Source organism: Galeopterus variegatus, unplaced genomic scaffold (genome assembly GCF_000696425.1).
Source record: "Galeopterus variegatus unplaced genomic scaffold, G_variegatus-3.0.2 Scaffold174, whole genome shotgun sequence".
NCBI lineage: Eukaryota > Metazoa > Chordata > Mammalia > Dermoptera > Cynocephalidae > Galeopterus > Galeopterus variegatus.
Genome location: NW_007726285.1, coordinates 730,529 through 750,554, shown reverse-complemented (window position 1 = coordinate 750,554; position 20,026 = coordinate 730,529). Strand labels below are relative to the sequence as shown.

General features: G+C 46.0%; 1 protein-coding gene across 1 annotated transcript in view; it reads left to right on the top strand.

The window, feature by feature from the left end:
* The window catches only part of FANCA (Fanconi anemia, complementation group A), a 64,284-nt gene that overhangs the window by 13,771 nt on the left and 30,487 nt on the right, over positions 1–20,026 (top strand). The window contains exons 8-20 of the mRNA XM_008563561.1: positions 2,485–2,597; positions 5,120–5,202; positions 5,920–5,953; positions 6,415–6,481; positions 8,654–8,766; positions 9,862–9,938; positions 10,421–10,562; positions 10,959–11,092; positions 14,369–14,479; positions 16,174–16,269; positions 16,354–16,457; positions 16,841–16,901; positions 16,993–17,042. Coding sequence (XP_008561783.1) covers positions 2,485–2,597; positions 5,120–5,202; positions 5,920–5,953; positions 6,415–6,481; positions 8,654–8,766; positions 9,862–9,938; positions 10,421–10,562; positions 10,959–11,092; positions 14,369–14,479; positions 16,174–16,269; positions 16,354–16,457; positions 16,841–16,901; positions 16,993–17,042 — 1,185 coding nt within the window. The remainder of the gene's footprint in view (positions 1–2,484; positions 2,598–5,119; positions 5,203–5,919; positions 5,954–6,414; positions 6,482–8,653; positions 8,767–9,861; positions 9,939–10,420; positions 10,563–10,958; positions 11,093–14,368; positions 14,480–16,173; positions 16,270–16,353; positions 16,458–16,840; positions 16,902–16,992; positions 17,043–20,026) is intronic.

The following is a 20,026-nucleotide window of genomic DNA, read 5'->3' as shown; positions in this document are numbered from 1 at the left end:
CAGTACGGGCGCGACACTGAGGGTTGCGATCCGTTGCCGGACACGAAAAAAAAAGACAAAAGAAAAGAAAAAATCTGAATAGATCTGTAACAAATAAAGAAACTGAATTACTAATTTAAAAATTTTTCACACAGAAAATCTCAGCCCCAGATGACTTCACTGGTGAAATACCAAACATTTAAAGAAGAATAATGCCATTACCTTGTAAAGTCTTCAGAAAATAGAGAAGGGAACACTTCCCAACTTACCCCATGAGGCCAGTATTACCCTGATATAAAAGCCAGACAAAAAGGACACAAGAAAACTACAGACCAATATCTCTAATGAATGTAGATGCAAAACTATTAGCAAGCTGACTCCAGAAACAGAAATAGGATTACACCCCATGACAAAGTGAGATTTATCCCCAAAACACATGGTTACTTTAACACCCGAAAGTCAGTTAATATATTAATAGAGCACAGGACACTAGTGATCATCTTAATAGATGTAGAAAAAACAGTTGACAAAATTCAACATTCATGATAATAACACTCAACAAACTAGGCATAGAAGGAAACTTTCTCAGCCTAGAAAGGGCATCTGTGAAAAACCCACAGCTAACTCGTAGTTAATGATTAAAGACCGAAAGCTTTCCCTTTAGGATCGGGAAAAAGACGAGGATGCCTACTCTTGCGGCTTCTATTCAGCATTGTATTGGAGGTTCCAGCAAGGACAGCTGGGCAGGGAAGGAAAAAAAANAAAAAAAAGCACCCAGATTGGAAAGGAAGAAGTGAAACTCTCTCTTTGCAGATGACATGATCTTGCATACATATATGAAATGTCAGAGCTAACGAACGAGATCAGCGAGGTTGCAGGATACATGATCAGTACACAAAATCAATTTTATTTCTACACAGTAATGATGAAAACTAAATTAATAAATATAACAGAGCATTAAAAAGAATGACTTAGAAGGGCCAGCCCGTGTCTCACTTGGGAGAGCGTGGTGCTGACAACACCAAGTCAAGGGTTAAGATCCCCTTACCAGTCATCTTTTTTTTTAAAAAAAGAATGACTTAGAAATAAGGAAGTGCAAGATTTGTACTGAAAACTTTAAAACATCACTGAAAGATATTAGTACCTAAGTAAATGGAAAGACAGCCGAATGACTTAGAAATAAGGAAGTGCAAGATTAGTACTGAAAACTTTAAAACATCACTGAAAGATATTAGTACCTAAGTAAATGGAAAGACAGCCTGTTTCCATGGGCTGGAAAAGTTAATGCTGTTAAGATAGCATTACTCCCCAAAGTGACCTACACATTCAGTGCAATCTTCATCAGAGTCTCAGCTGGATTTTTGCAAACATTGACAAGCTGATCCTAAGATTGATAGGGAAATGCAAGGACCCAGAATGGCAAAAAAATTTTCAGAAAAAAACTTACTATAAAGAGACAGTAATTGAGTCTGTGTAGTGCTGACATAAGGGCCAATGTATAGATTGATAGAGCAGAATTGAGCGAGGCATAGTTTCATACTTTTATGGTCAGTTGATTTTCGGCAAAGTTACCATGATCATTCAATGGGGAAAATAGCGTTTTCCACAAATGGTGCTGGGACAATGATATCCACACACAGAAGAGTAAGGGTGGACTCATACCACAGACAGCAGTGAGCTTAAAATGTGTCAGAGATCTCAATGGAAGAGCTAAAACCATAAAACTCCTAGAAGGAAACAGGTAAATCTGCCTGACATTGGATTAAGCAGTTTCTTGGATATGACACCCAAAACTCATTCAGCAAAAGAAAAAAAAAAAAAAGAGATCAATTGGCCTTCATCAAATTTAGAAACTGTTATGTGTCAGAGACCATGATCAAAACAATGAAAAGACAACCCACAGAATGGGGGGAATTATTTGTGAGTCATATATCTGATAAGAGTCTAGTATTTAGAATAGATAAAGGACTCATACATCTCAACAATAAAAAGACAGTCCATTTAGAAAACGGACAAAGCATTTCAATTGACATTTCCTCAAAGAAGGTACACAGATGGCCCATAGCAGGTGAGAGGAGCTCCCCTTGGTTATTCCACCAGGGAAATGCCTGACAGGTGAGGCTCCCTCGCTGCTCTCCCAGATCATGGCTGTGCAGGTCACGTAGGTGTTTGCGTGGCTGGCACCCTTGAGAGCCTGCAGCCTGTACTTGCTGCTGCCTGTTTTGTCACTGATTACATTACTATTTCTGTACTTCTTTTGCCCCTAACAATGGTAAGCTACTCCAAATAAGTAGACTTCAAAAGTGATTACTTTTTATGTCAGTGGCACCCAGGTAGTGCCCCTTTCCTGGCCCAATTATGACTTCCTGGGGCAGAAAGGCTTAGGCAGAAAGGCTCATCCTGGCTGGCCCAGCTTCCTAGTAAAATGAGCATTGAAGAAAATTGCCTGATGATGGAAGTAGGGTGGTTGGATCTAGTCGAGCTTGTGTCTGTGTGTGTCCTCAGCCACCCTGACATGCAGGCCGTGGTGGCATGGCTCTCCAGGAACCTGTGCCTTCTGTGCGAACAGATAGAAACATCCTGCCAGTACACTGACATCGCCAGGACTATGCTTGCTGGTATGTTCANTCTTTTTTTTAAAAAAAAGAATGACTTAGAAATAAGGAAGTGCAAGATTTGTACTGAAAACTTTAAAACATCACTGAAAGATATTAGTACCTAAGTAAATGGAAAGACAGCCTGTTTCCATGGGCTGGAAAAGTTAATGCTGTTAAGATAGCATTACTCCCCAAAGTGACCTACACATTCAGTGCAATCTTCATCAGAGTCTCAGCTGGATTTTTGCAAACATTGACAAGCTGATCCTAAGATTGATAGGGAAATGCAAGGACCCAGAATGGCAAAAAAATTTTCAGAAAAAAACTTACTATAAAGAGACAGTAATTGAGTCTGTGTAGTGCTGACATAAGGGCCAATGTATAGATTGATAGAGCAGAATTGAGCGAGGCATAGTTTCATACTTTTATGGTCAGTTGATTTTCGGCAAAGTTACCATGATCATTCAATGGGGAAAATAGCGTTTTCCACAAATGGTGCTGGGACAATGATATCCACACACAGAAGAGTAAGGGTGGACTCATACCACAGACAGCAGTGAGCTTAAAATGTGTCAGAGATCTCAATGGAAGAGCTAAAACCATAAAACTCCTAGAAGGAAACAGGTAAATCTGCCTGACATTGGATTAAGCAGTTTCTTGGATATGACACCCAAAACTCATTCAGCAAAAGAAAAAAAAAAAAAAGAGATCAATTGGCCTTCATCAAATTTAGAAACTGTTATGTGTCAGAGACCATGATCAAAACAATGAAAAGACAACCCACAGAATGGGGGGAATTATTTGTGAGTCATATATCTGATAAGAGTCTAGTATTTAGAATAGATAAAGGACTCATACATCTCAACAATAAAAAGACAGTCCATTTAGAAAACGGACAAAGCATTTCAATTGACATTTCCTCAAAGAAGGTACACAGATGGCCCATAGCAGGTGAGAGGAGCTCCCCTTGGTTATTCCACCAGGGAAATGCCTGACAGGTGAGGCTCCCTCGCTGCTCTCCCAGATCATGGCTGTGCAGGTCACGTAGGTGTTTGCGTGGCTGGCACCCTTGAGAGCCTGCAGCCTGTACTTGCTGCTGCCTGTTTTGTCACTGATTACATTACTATTTCTGTACTTCTTTTGCCCCTAACAATGGTAAGCTACTCCAAATAAGTAGACTTCAAAAGTGATTACTTTTTATGTCAGTGGCACCCAGGTAGTGCCCCTTTCCTGGCCCAATTATGACTTCCTGGGGCAGAAAGGCTTAGGCAGAAAGGCTCATCCTGGCTGGCCCAGCTTCCTAGTAAAATGAGCATTGAAGAAAATTGCCTGATGATGGAAGTAGGGTGGTTGGATCTAGTCGAGCTTGTGTCTGTGTGTGTCCTCAGCCACCCTGACATGCAGGCCGTGGTGGCATGGCTCTCCAGGAACCTGTGCCTTCTGTGCGAACAGATAGAAACATCCTGCCAGTACACTGACATCGCCAGGACTATGCTTGCTGGTATGTTCATGGCAAGAGATGGGTTCTTGGGTAAAATTTATTTTGTTCAGTGGGAATGCCTCTTGTTGTGAAGATCTGTGGCAAACAACAGTCTCCCCAGACCCATGGCCATGGCAGTCCCCCTGTGACATAGCTCAGTCTGAATCTGTCGTCCTGGGTTGGCACTTAACTCAAATGGTGTGGAAATTCTGGTAGGTCAGCCCACTTACTGGGTGCAGGTGTCACCATACCCTTTCCATGGAGTGATCCAGCCCCATCTCTCCAAGCCAGCAGACCCTATGTTTGCAGTAATCCCTCAAGGGCAACACCTGCACCCAACAGTTAGATGGGAAGTGGAATGTTCTGCACAGGTAGCTTGTGGGTTTGTTCCTTTACAAAAAGCATATTCCTTCTTAAAACCTTCTTGGTGGCATGAGCTGTTTAAGATTTCTAAAGTCCTGCAGTCTGGTTCCAGATAGGTTAAGTTGCAGATGAGACAGAAAATCTTTCAAATCTGTCTTCTTGCTTCTAATCTTTTAAAAAGATGTATTTCCTGCCCCATTCCTTAGAATGTGATGTTCGTGTTGGAGAGACAATGCATAAGACATCCCATGGGAACTCATTTTTGTTTGTTTTATTTATTTTTTATTTTATTTTGGGGTTTTTTTGGTGGCTGGCCGATAAGGAGACCCTGACCCGTGACCTTGGTGTTAACAAGGCTGCTCTGTAACCAGCTGAGCCATTGGCCAGCCCATTGTTTGTTTTAAGAGAAAAAAATTCATAATGTAAACTTGATTTATTGAAAGTATTTCCCTCTCAAATGGAATGGCAAGAAGAAAAGTCTGGTCCAGTGAGGGTTTTCGTTGCTTGCTGTAGTCAGGTGGGCAGTGAGCTCTTCAGGGCTTCCCTTAGGCTTAGGAGCAGAGGGTCCGGGCAGCTCCACGTGGGCCTGGTTAACCCTCGAAACCATACGCATATCCACCTTCTGAAGTGGGTGGTCTGTGTGACTCTGCTGTTTGGAGACCATAATGTATATAACTACTTTGGTTTTGTGGTTTTTCAGATTTTGTGCGAATGCTTGTTTTGAGTGGATTTCAGAAAGATTCAGATCTGCGAAGAACTGTGGAGCCTGAAAGGATGCCCCAGGTAGGAGGTAAAGTAGAATGAAGAACCAGGAGAATTGGCCTCCTTATAAGAAAGCTGCAGCCTGGACAGCTGCCCCGTCCCGAGTTTTTAGTCCCTTTTGGAAGTTCCTGGGCCAGTGGCTGACATTTTGCCCCACATTACGATTTGTAATATTTTTGCGAGGAAATCTACTTTGTGGGTTTTGTGAGCTGCGCCAAGTAGTATCACTCTTAAGTCCAGTAGGTGTGAGGGAATGGAAGTTAGCAGTGATACTTTCTTAGCCCCTGTGTTCTGGTTTCCAAGGGTCTTGAGGGTGATGGTCTGTAGTGCCATAGCCCAGAACCAGGCCTGTGCTTTCTGGACAAGAGGGCGAGGGAGAGCTCTGCCAAGGGGCATGCCAAGCAGATTCAGCAAAGCTCCTGAGCCCTCCCTGCAGAAACCACAGGCTGTGTGAGGTGGGGCTGGCCAGGGGGTGGCCAAGTCCCCAGCACAAAGCTTCAGGCCATGCTGAGAGGCAGTTGTGGGTTCTCACTGTGGATACTTCCAGAAGGTTCTGCATTTCCACTGGGTCTGGGTCTCCTCAGTATTGTAATAATTTCTAGGCCTAAAAGGAAATCTTAAACGTGGACCTCTTTCTAAAGTCAATTTCTTATTTTAACTTTAGAATAACAAGTAATTCTCTTGTGACTGCTTGAAAATTGTGACGTGGTGGTCATCATGAGTGTTCCGTTTTGACAGGTCGCCCTTGGTGTGCTGCAGAGAATGCTGATCTGTGAGTTGATTGCCCTATGGGCTGATTGACAGTGACTTGATTTGCTAATAAGCTATTCTGACAGTTTTCTGTCTTCCCATTTTAAGAATTTCACCTTGCTGTGGACTCCACTGTGTGGAGTCTTGATATTAGGAGCCCCCCTTTTTTGGTTGTAATTTGGTATGAACTTACTCTCTACTTCTTATTCTGGCTATCAATTCCCAGTGGCTTCATATTCCCAGAGGTGTAAAGTGACACCAGTTTAATCTGTGGTTAATAGGAAGTATTTTGTTGTCACTTATTTTGACGAATTTTAGAGGCTTACAGACTTAGTAGCACTGAAGGCACTTAGATGTCTTGGTGGACATGGTGCCGTGAGGGGGGGATTGGGGAGGCTTCTGGAGGGCTGTGACTTAGAAACTGAGTCATTGTTTTTGGTGGCCTGTCTTGATGTGCTATTTCCTGTTCCCGACTGTTGTCAGTTGCGCTTGATGCTTTGGCTGCCGGCGTGCAGGAGGAGTCCTCGTCACACAAGGCAGCACAGTGCTGGTACGTCCCTGGGTGTGCACAGGGAGGCTGTTCCTGCTAAGTCAGAAGTCTAAGATAATTTAAACACTCCCGAGTGTCAACAGCTGACTCCTGAGCACACTTCCTCTGCATTTGTGATAACATCAGGAGGGGGTGACAGTTGGAAGGCACTGACCAGCCTTCTCCCTTGGAAGATGAGGCAGGAAGCCGGGCCCCTCTTACTGTGGGCTCATGTTCTGCCTCTGGAATTCCTGCACTCCTGTCTTACGGAATGGGACTCCTGAGAGTTGTTGCCAACCCTTCTTCCCACCTACTGTGTCCGCCCCTCCCCACCCCCCCACTGCCCTGGGCCTTCTCACCTGAGTCTGTCCTTCCCTGTTGCTTCCCTCTTAGACCCCTCACCATGGGGCTTTCCAGAATAACATTGTCATTCATCTCCGCCTGCTTTCCAGGGTCCTGCTCAGATTCACCAGAAGTCAGTTTTGCTGCAGTAACCTCTCTGTGCATGGTTCTGCAGAGATGCATGTTGACACACTTGAGGATGGGAGGAGGGGCCTTGGAGCTGGTGGAAGGTGGAGTGTCTTAGTCGGGGGAGGTGGGGTGGTTGAGGTTTACTTCAAACTGATGTGGGTAGGGGGAGCTTGAAGTTTGAGTCTTGAGAAACACGAAAATTCCCCACCATTTCTAGGCCTTCTCAATCTTTATTTTCTTTTTTTGCTCCTGATATCCTGTACCCACAGTTACTTTAATAGTACTCAGGAAAATGTACTGTATAATTCAGTACTCATTAAAAGTGCATAAAACGCTGAATTATTCTCTAAATGTTTGTGTGTGCGTATTAGTTAGCTCAGGCTGCCATAAAAGATTCTGTAGACTGTGGCTTCAACCACTGACATTTTCTCACAGTTCTGGAGGCTGGAAATCCAAGATCAGGGAGCCAGCCAGCATGGTTGAGTTCTGGTGTGGGCCCTCTTCCTGGCTTGCAGACCATGCCTGTGTCTGTGTCCTCCCATGATGGAGTGAGAAAAAAAGCTGTCTGGTATCTCTTCTTGTAAGGGCACTAATCCCATCATGAGGCCCCACCCTCATAACCTCATCTGAACATAATCACCTCCAAAAGGCCCCACCTACAAATACCATTACACTGGGAGTTAGGGCTTCAATACGTGAATTTTGTAGGGACACAATTCAGTCTGTAACAGAGTGCTTGTTTTCATATTCTGTGTGAATAGATTCCTCAAACGGATGTCCAGAGAGTTGGAGAACAATTGCTGGTCTATCTCTTTTTTAATTGGTTGCCAATACTTTGAACTCATGCATCGTCTAACAATCTGGGTGGCCATCCTCCCTCACACACTGGGAGAGGGAGTGTTCCCAAAGCCCTGCCCTGTGAGGAAGTACAGCGTCCCCCACCCACCCGTGTCCCCTTGTTCTCCCTCCTGCCCATGGTGTTGCGTGAGCACCTGAGTTTTCACAGAGCCAACGTCTCACTGCCAGGTGTGCAGGTGTTCATTTAACTGCTAGGACCATTGATTTTCTCACCTGGGGAATTGGGATGTATAGGCTCTTTGCTGCCATGGGTTGTGAGGGCTGTGTGACATCTGGATATGAGACATTTTGCACAGCTGTGTGTAGGCCAACTGCACATGCCAACAGACCTCATGTGGCCTTGATGCCTGGCCCTGCTGACCCCAGTTCACCCCATCTCATCCTGCTCCCTCATGGGTAGCCCAGGGAACACCAGTGCTTGTCACTCCCTCCTGGTCCTCTCATGGGATGTTGCTGGCTTTAGTTTTTAGTTGCATGGTAATGGCTGCATTCTTAGAGTACATGTGTGACACGCTCTTCATTCCAGACTTGGCATGACCCTGGGAGGAGGTTCTATGATCCTGTTTCACAGATGGTAAAACCAAGCCTGTGTGGAGTTGGCAGAGTTTGCTGGGACTGTGGCTGTGTGGGCCCATCCCCTGCTGACCTCTTACCTGCCTCCACCTGATGGTCTCTGCTGCTTCGTTTTCCTTCTTGTTGAGGCTGCACTTGCTTGGATTCCGTTGAAGTCTGTGGGTGTGGTGGCCAGGCAGAGAAGGTGCTCTCAAGGCTTAGAGAAAGGACTACCTGTGAGCCCCTCTTTGTGCTTAGACACCTGCGGGCGGTGCTTCCTTCCCTGACAGCCTCTCTCTGCTGCATCTGCAGGTTCAGCGTGTTCAGTGGACACACATATTCCAGTATAATCTCAACAGATTCTCCAAAGAGGTTTTTCAGTCATACTCTGACTCAGATACTGACTCACAACCCTGTGCTGAAAGGTGGGTCCCAGGTGCCAAAGTTGCAGAGTCACCCCCCAGTGTGCCTGGGGTGTTTCCCCTTGTTGCTGCAGTGCTGCCCTGACGGGAGACACCACGGGCTCTTGGGCAGCTTCTGTGGCTTGACGGGAGATTGGGCTCCAAGATATGTACAGAGGATTTAATGCTCTGAGACACCTCAAGATCAGAAAGGCCACTTTATTATTAAATATCTTTGATTTGAAAGTAACACATTCTTATAAGGAAACTCAAAGTTAAAGAAGAGTGGACAGAAGAATTGTTACCCATTTTCTCACCAAATAGAAATATCTTTAACATGAAACATTTATGTCCTTTTTTTTTTTCTCTTTAAAAGACCGGTAAGGGGATCTTAACCCTTGACTTGGTGTAGTCAGAACCGTGAACTCCCAGTTGAGCTAACCGGTCATCCCTATATAGGGATCCAAACCTGTGGCCTTGGTGTTATCAGCACCACACTCTCCCAAGTGAGCCACAGGCTGGCCCTTCTCATGGCCTTTTTCTAAACAGAGTTTTACAGGACAGTTATACTGTAAATACCATGATTCTGTTTTAATGTTACTGTATCATAAGCATTTTTTATGCAGCTATGTAGTTTTATTAAAAGTGTTTAATACTTATGTCATCTACCCAATGAATGTCCTGTTACCTTTTATATGACGGACTTTTTCCAAGTTTCCACTCTTGCTAATAAGTCCACCTCCCGAGGGTAGGTGCTGCGGTGGGAAACTGCAGACAGGGTGTGGGGCACAGCTCCAAGGGGTGCTCAGCCCCTCAGTGCCGCCTCATGCAGAGCACACTTGCAGCAGCGCCCTCACTGTGAGGGGTTTGTTGGCGGTGTCAAGTGTAATTGATGCATTGGAAAACAGCAGCCGTGATGGAGAATTACCTGTAGGTAACCAGGCCGAAGGCACAGAGAGTTGATAACATAGAAAATAGTTAAACAGGCACATGGGTGAATTTCACTAACAACTGAAAAAACACAAATTGAAACAAGATAGTTTTTTCACATCGAAGCTGTAAACGACAGCTTTTTGATAATCACCGACTTGCCGTTTTTGTCTGTCTCTCCTCCTGAAGTGTCTGATGCCATTCAAATGCAGAGAGACTGGAGCTTTGCCAGGACCCACCCTCTGCTCAGCACGCTGTTCTGCAGGGTGAGTGTTTGCTGGTGTTGGGACCTGCTGCTGTGCGTTGTGTGTTAGGGATTTAAGATGTGCTGGCTGGTGAAGGTTCTGTGGTCCAAGTCCTTGTGAAACCGACTTCTGTGGACACTGTCTGGGGAGGTTCAGGAGTCTTCAGGGAGACACATCTGTCCATTTGCGGACTGCCGTTCAGAGACCAGGAGACTGAATTGTCACTTGGGCAGAGCCCTCCTCCTGAATTGTCACTTGGGCAGAGCCCTCCTCCCTGAGGTGAGGAGAATTTCCTCCAAGCAGTACTGACCACTACAGAGAGGAGAGAGGCCAGAGTGTCCACTGTTACAACTCCATGCTTGTCTGCATGCAACCACCTCTGTGCCTTTCTGATGGGAAGTGGGAGGTGCTGCTGTCGGCTGTGGGATCAGGAAGTGGGGAACCAGCTTCTATCTGACATTGGTTTGCTTTGACATTGAAGGGAGCGGCTGCTTTCATTTCAGCTCTTTGTGATGTTGAGTCCAGAGGAGGTGGTTGGCCACTTGCAAGAAGTTCTGGAAACACACGAAGTGAACTGGCAGCATGTGCTCTGCTGCCTGTCTGTGCTGGTCGTCTGCTTCCCAGAAGCACAGCAGCTGGTCAAAGGTGTGCTTCCATGGGAGCTGTGTGGTGCTGTTCAGTGTGTGTGCGTGTGCGAGTGTGTGCTGTGCTGGTGTCAGCAGAATTCCAGTGTTTGTGGCTGAACCCATCAGCAAAGCCCTTCCCTGCCTGCCAGAGCCTGTGGCGCCTCCTGTTGGGGCACCATGCCCACCAGACTCTCCCATCCGCACTGACTGTGCCGGGAGTAGTAGAGCAGACTCTGCTTCTTCACTGAAGTCCCAAAGAGTGTGTGTGTGGCATGCTGTGATCATTATCCCATCTTTTTAAAACTGGTGTTTGGGTAAGCACATTCTCCTAACTGGAATGCTTGATTCCCTAGCAGAACTTACATTTTATTTCTGCTGGAAGCCCTGGTGTGACTATGTCATGGTTCTTACGTAGATTGGGTGGCCCATTTGATGGCCCATGCGTTTGAGAGCTACCACCTGGACAGCATGGTCACCGCATTCCTGGTTGTGCGCCAGGCAGTGCTGGAGAGCCCCTCTGTGTTCCTGTCGTATGCGGACTGGTTCAAGGTGAGTCACTGGTGAGTCAGTCACCTGACTGGCTGATCCTCCAGCAGGCCTGGTGCTCTCTGTAATGAGCATGAAGGGACATCAGGAGATCAGCTTTGCTGAAATGGCCCTGGACAAAGCTCCCGGGTGCATCTCTACTGCCCTCCCTGCAGCGTGCGCTGCTCACTGGTGGAAGGCTTCACATCCTTCCCTGTCCAGGGCCTCAGCTGCCCCTTGGTTTCTGCCTCCCCTTCTTGATGGAGCCGCCCTCCCTCTTGTATAAGAAAATTAGTGAAATCAATTAGGAAAGAGTGGAATCAGAGGTGGCTGCTGCTTTTTGAAGAATGTACTGTCTCTCTTTTTTTTTTTTTTTGGCATCTGGTTGGTACTGAGATCTGAACGCTTGGCCTTGGTGTTATAACACCATGCTCTAACCACCTGAGCTAATTGGCCAACCCTTTCATTTTCTTTTAAGTCCCAAAACAAGTCCTGTTTTTCAGGGCATCTGGTTGGTACTGAGATCTGAACGCTTGGCCTTGGTGTTATAACACCATGCTCTAACCAACTGAGCTAATTGGCCAACCCTTTCATTTTCTTTTAAGTCCCAAAACAAGTCCTGTTTTTCAGAGGCTTCTCATATTCTCTCCTTTTCTCTTGTTTTCCACGATACATTAGATGTTCTGACAAGTTCATGCAGCTGTCCACCTAAGTGAGCCTCAGACTAGCCTGGAAAGGGCTTTGAACCTGCAGACCCAGGGCCTATCTCAGACCTGCTGCATCCAAACTCCTGAGGGGGAACCTCTGGGATCCCCTGCCACCCAGTGTGAGAACACATGTGGGGGCATCTTTGGGACATGAGTTTCTCAGCAGCCATGTGTAAAGATGCCATTTAAAAAGCTATCTGGGGCCGAGCCCGTGGTGCACTCGGGAGAGTGGGGCGCTGGGAGCGCAGTGACGCTCCCGCCGCGGGTTCGGATCCTATATAGGGATGGCCGGTGCGCTCACTGGCTGAGCGCGGTGCAGCCAGTCTCAAAAAAAAAAAAAAAAGCTATCTGGTTATAGGGTTTGGGCTTCCAGCCAGCACCTTTCTGGTGGACTAGGTACCTCATGTGGAAAGTTCACCCTCCCCAAGAAGGCTGCCTGTCGCTGCTCCCACCCTGGGGCCCTCTGAGAAGGGCAGGCTACAGAGCTGGGCTGTCTGTCCGATGGGTCATTGCATGATGTACTTTCTCTTTCACTCCTTAAAGTCCCCTCCTCTGCCCTTAGGCTTTTCCCGGCGTGGCCTGTTGGCTTGGCACTCCCATTAAATAGTCGTTTGCTGTGTCCACAGCGAGGTACATAAAACTGATGCCAGAACCCAGCCTGACAGTCATGGCCACTCACGCTTGGGTGACCTGATTTCTGGAGGTGTGCGCTGTCCCTGCTGAGCAGGCTCTGCCTGCTGGGCCTGGTCTGCTCTGTGCTGCAGGCCCCAGTCGACTGGGTCATGGATCAGGCATCTCCCAGGGTTGACGTTGTTCAGATCTTGCGGTGATAGGTGGTTGGGAGAGGGATACTTCTTTTTTTTTTTTTTTTTTTTTTTTTTTTTTTTGTGTCTGGCAACGGATCGCAACCCTCAGTGTTGCCCCTGTACCGGACCAGGACCGGCAACGGGATCGCAACCCTCGGTGCTGCGCCCGCACCTCGCTCAGCCAGTGAGCGGGAACCGGTCTGTATGTGGGATCCGAACCCTCGGCGGGAGCGCCACCGCGCTTCACAAGCGGCGCACTAGCGCAGTGCGCCACCGGGCCGGCCCAGGAGAGGGATACTTCTGAAGTGCTGTGTCAAAGGGTTATTATGTTTTTGTTTGCTTTTCCTTTTACCTTTTTAAATAAATTTATTGATGTATAATTTAAATAAGTGCATCCACTGTAAGTGTGCAGTTCGATGAGTCTTGCTGTGTGTGTGTGTGTGTGTGTGTGTGTGTGTGTGTGTGTTCAGTGTTGGAAGATCTGCCTTCATCTTTATTCTGAAGAAATGTTAGTGTAAATAGACCCACTGATTGCAAGTTTGAGCCCTCTGCGGTCGTGTGGCTCTTAGCACTTCATATTGTGCATTAGACGTAACTTTTTTAATAATGGAAAGAACTGCCTTTTTCCTGGCATGACACTGAGCAACACCGGGGTCCTTGGATGTGTCATGCTAGTGCTTCCAGTAACCCGTAATATCTCCTTCGAGGCTCACTTTTAGTTGAGTGACTGTTGCCCAGAGACAGGAATGGCTCAGTGTGGGTGATTTGGGGAGGCTGAAGAGGCCCCTTGTGCCTGGTGGGAGAATTTAAGGTAAGAACTGGCTAGGGACATGTTGAGGGAGGGAGCCTGTGAGCAGTCTTGGGTCCTGTTTAAATCTTTCACTGACGAGTATTGAGCTGTCTTCCTTATGTTTGGCAAGACAGTTGACTTCTCTGAGCTTTCTTTTCGTGACTGTGTAATCTGCATTTCCCCTTTTTTCTAATGGCTTTTTGTCTGTATCATGATAACATTCCAAAGAATTAGATGATTTTGGCAAAATGCTGTACACTTTCAAAAAGGCTGAGGTAAACCTTCGGTTCAAGCTGCAATTCAGTTTCCATGATGAGCAGCGTTAGTAACTAATTGAGGCTTCCGTGGTGGCTGCACATTGGTGCACGGCGGATGCAGGAGTTTATGCGTTTTGGGATGAGTTGTTCAGTCCACACGTAGGTCCATGATGTTCTCTGCAGGATCATTTGCAATGTATTCAGAGCCAGTGCTTGTTCAGAATCTCCCCTGCCAGGGTCCTTTGGCAGTGGCTGGTACACTCCCTCTGCCCCTGGAGCCCTGGAGTCCCATGCTTGTTCTGTGATGGTCTTGCAATTTCAGGGTCTTGGAGGGGTGGACTCCATGGCTGTGTTTCCTCAGTCGCCTCTCCTGGGGGAATCTTGTCTGCTCGTGGGATGGAGCCCTTCCTTGTTAGGGCAGTGAAAAGCCCCACACCCCCAATCACAGCAGGGTGCCGCAGTCACTGTTCTCCACAGCAGATTTGCTTCTGTCTTAGAGTAAGCTTTCTGCCCTTCTCTTCAGTCTAGGCACAGCCATGATGTGATTAAATGTATGAACCATGATTACTTTCAGTTGTTTTTATTTTTTCAGCAGCAGTTTTCTCTTTACGAGACAGAGACTGTAGCAGCAGCATAGCTATGGCTGAGTTGGCCCCCGTCTGGTTGGTGCAGCCTGTGGGGTTGGCTGCCTGATGAGCAGCGCCTGGCTGTCCAAGCCTCATGCCTGTCTCTCTCCCCAGGCCTCCTTCGGGAGTACACGTGGCTACCACGGCTGCAGCAAGAAGGCACTGGTCTTCCTCTTCAAGTTCTTGTCTGACCTCGTGCCCTTCGAGGCCCCCTGGTACATGCAGGTGAGCATTGGCTGCAGCATCCGTGATTCCTGGTGCTTCCTGTCACCTTCCCCTGGATCTAAGGACTGGCCTGCTCGCCCCCAAGCCTCCTGCAGACCTGATGTGAGCGTGGGCCCAGCTCCTCCCTGCCTGAGCAGCTAGTATTGGTGAAACAGTGCAAACAGTCCATCTGGGGATGGCAGTGTAGATGTGGAGCGAGTGGCCTCACATCTGTCAGGGCAGATGCCAGAGGCCGTCCACATATCCTTGTCCAGGAGATGGGTCCATAACTATGTCACCATGCAATGAAATGCCGCAGGGCCATTCACAAGAGTGAGTGGGTCCAAGTGGTGGCCTGGGAAGAAAGTGATCTGTTGTTAAGTTCAAGGAGAAGAATCTGGAAGGAATACCCCAAACTGCCCATGGTCATTGCTTCCTGGAGTGGAAGAAAAGAAGCAGGACTTCACACTAGTATACCAGTTTGTATTTTTTATATTATTATTATTATTATTATTATTTTTTTTGATGATTGGCTAGTGCAGGGATCCAAACCTATAAAGTTGGAATTTTTTGTAGCAAATCTGTATTAATTTCATGATTAAGAGATGCTTTACTGTTTTTTTTTTTTTTGATGATTGGCTAGTGCAGGGATCCAAACCTGTAAAGTTGGAATTTTTTGTAGCAAATCTGTATTAATTTCATGATTAAGAGATGCTTTACTGTGGCTTTCTTTTTTTATCAGATAACTACTCCCAGCTTTTGTTTTTGGGGGGTGGGTAACTGGAAACTGATTCTAACCCTCTTATTATTAAGAAATTTGCATTACAATCCAAAGAGTGAGTCCACAATAAGGTGGGAAGAAGCACAGGTGGCTGTATGCCCTCCCCAGCTGAGTCCTGAGTTCTGGGTTCTCCTCTGCTGGGTGCTGTTGGGTTTGCAGCTGTAGGCAGCAGTCCTTTAAGATGAAAAGATGCCATCTAGACAGAGCTGTGGACCCACTGGCAGTGTCAGGACAGCCCTCCTGTCCTGAGCCCCCCAAGAGTTGTGCCCCCATCACAGGAGTGAGGGAGAGGTAGATTAAATGAGGGCGAGGGGTTTGGTCACCAGGGGTACCTATGGCCTTCTCTGCCCCGGCCCCCTTCTGAAGGGAAAGTCTCAGGACATGGAGTCTGATGTGTGGAGACCCTCACCCAGGTTCTGCCCACCCCCTCCAGCTTCTGCCCTGGTTGTCTGTGGCTGATTCTCTGACTTCCCTGTCTTCATATGCACATCTTGCTCTGGATCTCCACAGCCTGGCCTCAGCCCTCTTTTCTCTTAACCTGCCACCTGTCGTTGGTTCTTTGTGAACTCGAACTCAGCATGTCCAAGACATCCATGTGTCCTCCTGAAACGTACTGTTTCTAGAATCTGTGTGTCCGTGGTTGTTGCTGTGTCCTTTGTCTCCTCTGACCAGGAGGGGCTGGGGCCTGTCGACATAGCCGCAGGTGGCCAGCTGGCATGGCCTGCTGGGCCTGTGACTCCACTGGCCGCCCCAGCACGTGCAGGACCAGCTTCCTCAGAATTCCTTTTTGTTTTTGCCTGTGGAAGCAGCTTCTACTGTGTGGGTTACTTTTGCTAGTTACTCACCTCTATGTTCACTTGCAAGCCTGGTGAAGGCTGTCTCTCTGCTCGGCATCCCTGCATGCTGGGAGTGAACCGTGGCCCCCTGTCCTCAGGTGCACATCCTCCACCCCCCGCTGGTTCCCAGCAAGTACCGCTCCCTCCTCACGGACTATGTCTCGCTGGCCAAGACGCGGCTGGCTGACCTCCAGGTAAGTCCAGATGCCTATCACACCTGCTTCCTGGACCAGGGTCTGTCTTTGTTCTCATGTTCTCATTCTGTCCCCTCTCTTCAGGTTTCTATGGAAAACATGGGGCTCTACAAGGACTTGTCATCCGCAGGGGACATGACAGAGGTAACATCGCCTTGGGCTGGCCCTGAGGGTCTCACCCAGCACAGGTGCAGTTTTCCTTTCTTTAATCCTGGGTTGAGCATTTCGACCCTCAGTCTTGCTCCTGGTAAAATCCCAAAACATCTTGAATTTTGGTTGTTACCAGTATGGGTGAACTGATTCCAGCTCCCCGGAGAATTGGACCTGTTGTGACCCTTACCACCTTAGAGTAGCCCAGGTTCCACGGCCATGCCAAAGGCAAGCAGAGGCTGGGACGCAGGGCTGTGGCTTATAGAGCAGTGAAAAAGAGGGCTTAAAAACATGATAAAACATCACAGCCTTGAAATGGGAAGAGCCACCTGTGGCGCCACCCTCTGAAACAGCAGTGACATCTGTGAAAGTTGAGAAACCAGGTGTCCTGGAAGATGCCGTCTGCTTTTCTGTGTTGCAGCATATTCAGGAGGTCCTACTACGTGACCCACTTTCTGCCTGCCCTGCTCACACCTCGAGTGGTCAGTATGTGTGTTCATGAGTTTAGGACCAAGCCTGCACAAAACAGAGACGCACCTTGTCTGCTTCACATACTCGTCTCTCTCTTCACAGCTCCCGAAAGTCCCTGATGCCCGAGTGGCTTTTATAGAGTCTCTGAAGAGGTAGGAGAATGTCCGGAAGAGGGCTGCTCTGTTTTCCCAGTGGGGTTTGATAATGTGAAGAACTGTGGTTCTTTTGTAGAGAAATTTATTTTATCACGTGTTTTATTTATAAAATATTGGCTCCAAAATTAGTTGGTTATGATTTTAGAAAGTAAAGTTGTTTGATTCTGAATATCACCATTTAGCATCATTCTTCAATGCACTTTTAGGATGATTGGTCTGGGAATTAAAGAAAGTTCAGATTTTGGTATATAATCATTGTGAAAGCAGGAGGATGGGAGAGCCTCGTGCTGCAAGCCTCGGGGTGGGTCTGGAGACTCTGGTTTGGAAGGAGGAAGTCTCACCCCGGCTCCCTCACTTCGTGGGCCTCCAGCAGCAGGACTAGGCTGGTGCCTCAAAGGTCATCCTTATTGGAAGAAACAGGAGACTAAATGCAGTTTTCCAGCAGAACGTACAAAGTAGTGGGACCTAAAAGAAGACTGAAGGAGCAAAAGTCAGGAAAGTAAAATCAGTTTTGTCAACTTATAATGCACCATTCTCTGGGGCCCTTATTTTTATTTATTTTTGACATAAAACATTTTAAACATATGGAAAAATACAGAGACCAATTTAAAATACCAATTTAAAAAACACCCATCTACCCCCACCCATGTTTTGCTGTATTTGCTTTTCTTTCTTTTTTTTTTTTTTAAACATAATAAAACATTATGGATACAGTTGAAGCCCCTTTTTCCCTCTCCAGGGAAACTGTTCTGAAGTTGGTGTGCAGTGCTTCCTCTGTTCTGTTTCACCACGGAGGGCTGCCATGTCACCCCAGGGCTACGGTTCATGTTGATTGGGAACAAATGTGTGACTGTGCCACTGTAGTGGATTTATCCTTTCCCTATAGGTGCACTCCTAAGTTATTTCCAATTTTATTCCTGTTAACAGTGCTTCAGTGAACCACCTTGAGTATATTTCCATGAAAACCCTTTTGGAATTTTGAGCATAATTTTATTTGTTTTATAGATAAATTTGAAGAATGTCGACTTTATTATGGTATTGAGTTTTTCCTTCCATAGTATATGTTTTTATTTATTCAGATCTTCTTAATAGTGTTTTGTGATATTTTTAAAGAGATTTTTTATGTCTTTAGTTAGACTTACTAGGACTACCTAGATTTTGTTGCTATTGTGAACAGCATGGTATTATTTTCTGTAGAATTTTTTGATTGATCATGCTGAGGTATAGGTACGCTGGTATCCAATAACTCTGCTGAACTTAATTCCAGTAGCTGGTTAGTAGATTTTCTTAGATTTTCTTTATAGGTAATCACATTGTCTACAGGAACAACAGTTTGTCTCTTTCAATTTTTATACCTCTTAATTTTTGTCTTATTGTATTGGGAAGAACTTTTAGTTGAATATGGAATTATAGCTGGCATCTTATTCCTTGCTAAAACAGGAATGCTTCTAAAGTTTTACCATTAATTACGATATTTGCTGTAGTTTATTTTATATATGCCCTTCATCATATTAAGGAAGTTCCCTCTTGTTAATTTGCAAAGGGTTTTTAGTGTGAATTAAGCTTTTCCTGTATTTCTTAGGATAATCATGCTGCTCTTCTTCAGTCTGTTAATGTGATTGATTACACTGATAGATTTTTTCCAATGTTGAACTGTCCTTGCATTCCTGGCATATCCCCTCCTTGGTCGTGGTATTTTGTTTTATAAACTGCTGCATGTGATTCACTGATATCTGGTGTGGGGCTTGTACGTCTGTGTCTGTGAGTCTCCTGTGTGTATCTTGGATGCCTTGACATCAAGGTTTGGTACCTCATAGAACGAATTGGGTAGCTGTGCTGCTTTTCCTGTTCTCTGAAACAGGTTGTATATCCTTCAGGTTTGGTGAAGCTTGGCTGTAAAACTGTCTTCTCTGGAGGCAGAAACTTCTGGCTGACTTACTTTCTTGAATGGTTATTAGTTTAGTCAGGTTTGTAAAAATTCCTTTTTGAGTCATTTTTTAACATATTTCTATAAAACTGTTCATTTCATCTAAGTTTTCAAATTCATTGACGTAGTGTTGTTCATAATGTTTTATTGTGATTTTTAAAAATCAATCTAATCTATACTTTCATTCCTTTTTTGTTTTAATTCTCACTAGTGTTAATTTCGTGGGGTTTTTTTTTATGATTCACTCTTTTTAAAGATTTGACTGTTTTATTCATTTTATCAAATAACCAGTTTTTTATATTGTCATCCCTGCTGACTCATTGTTTTATAACTCTTCTTGTGTTCTAATGAAGGTGTGTAATCAGTATCACCTCTAAGTGTTGCTTTACATAGAACATACAGGGTCACTCAGTTCTAAATATGGTACCATTTGCACTACGATTTTCTCATAATTTATGAGTTAGTTATAAGAAAATTTCATTTTCCAAATATATAGGTTTTTGCCCCTGAACTTTTTTTACTTCCTAATTTTTTTATTGTTATTTTTCAAAATACACACAACATAAAATTTACCATCTTAACCATTGTTCAAGGCGATTAAATGCGTTCATGAAATGCAACCATCCCCACCATCCGCCTCCATGACTCTCCATCTGTAACACTGAAACTCCACCCCCATCAGACTGTAAGTCCCCATTCTTCCCTCCCCCAGCAGCCACCATTCTACTGTCTGTGTCTGTTTTTGATTACTCTAGATGCCTCAGATAAGTGGAATCATCAGGTGGGCTGATTTCACTTAGCACAGTGCTTTCAGAGCTCATCTGTGTTGTGGCAGGTGTCAGGATTTCCTTCCTATTCCTTCCTTCCTTCCTTCCTTCCTCCCTCCCATCCTTCCTCCCTCCCTCCCTCCCGTGACCAGTAACGGGATCGCAACCCTCGGTGTCACACCTGCACCGCGCTCAACCAGTGAGAGTGGGCGGACCGGTCTCTATATGGGATCCGAACCCTCGGCGGGAGCGCCACCACACTCCCAAGTGCCGCACTCTACCGAGTG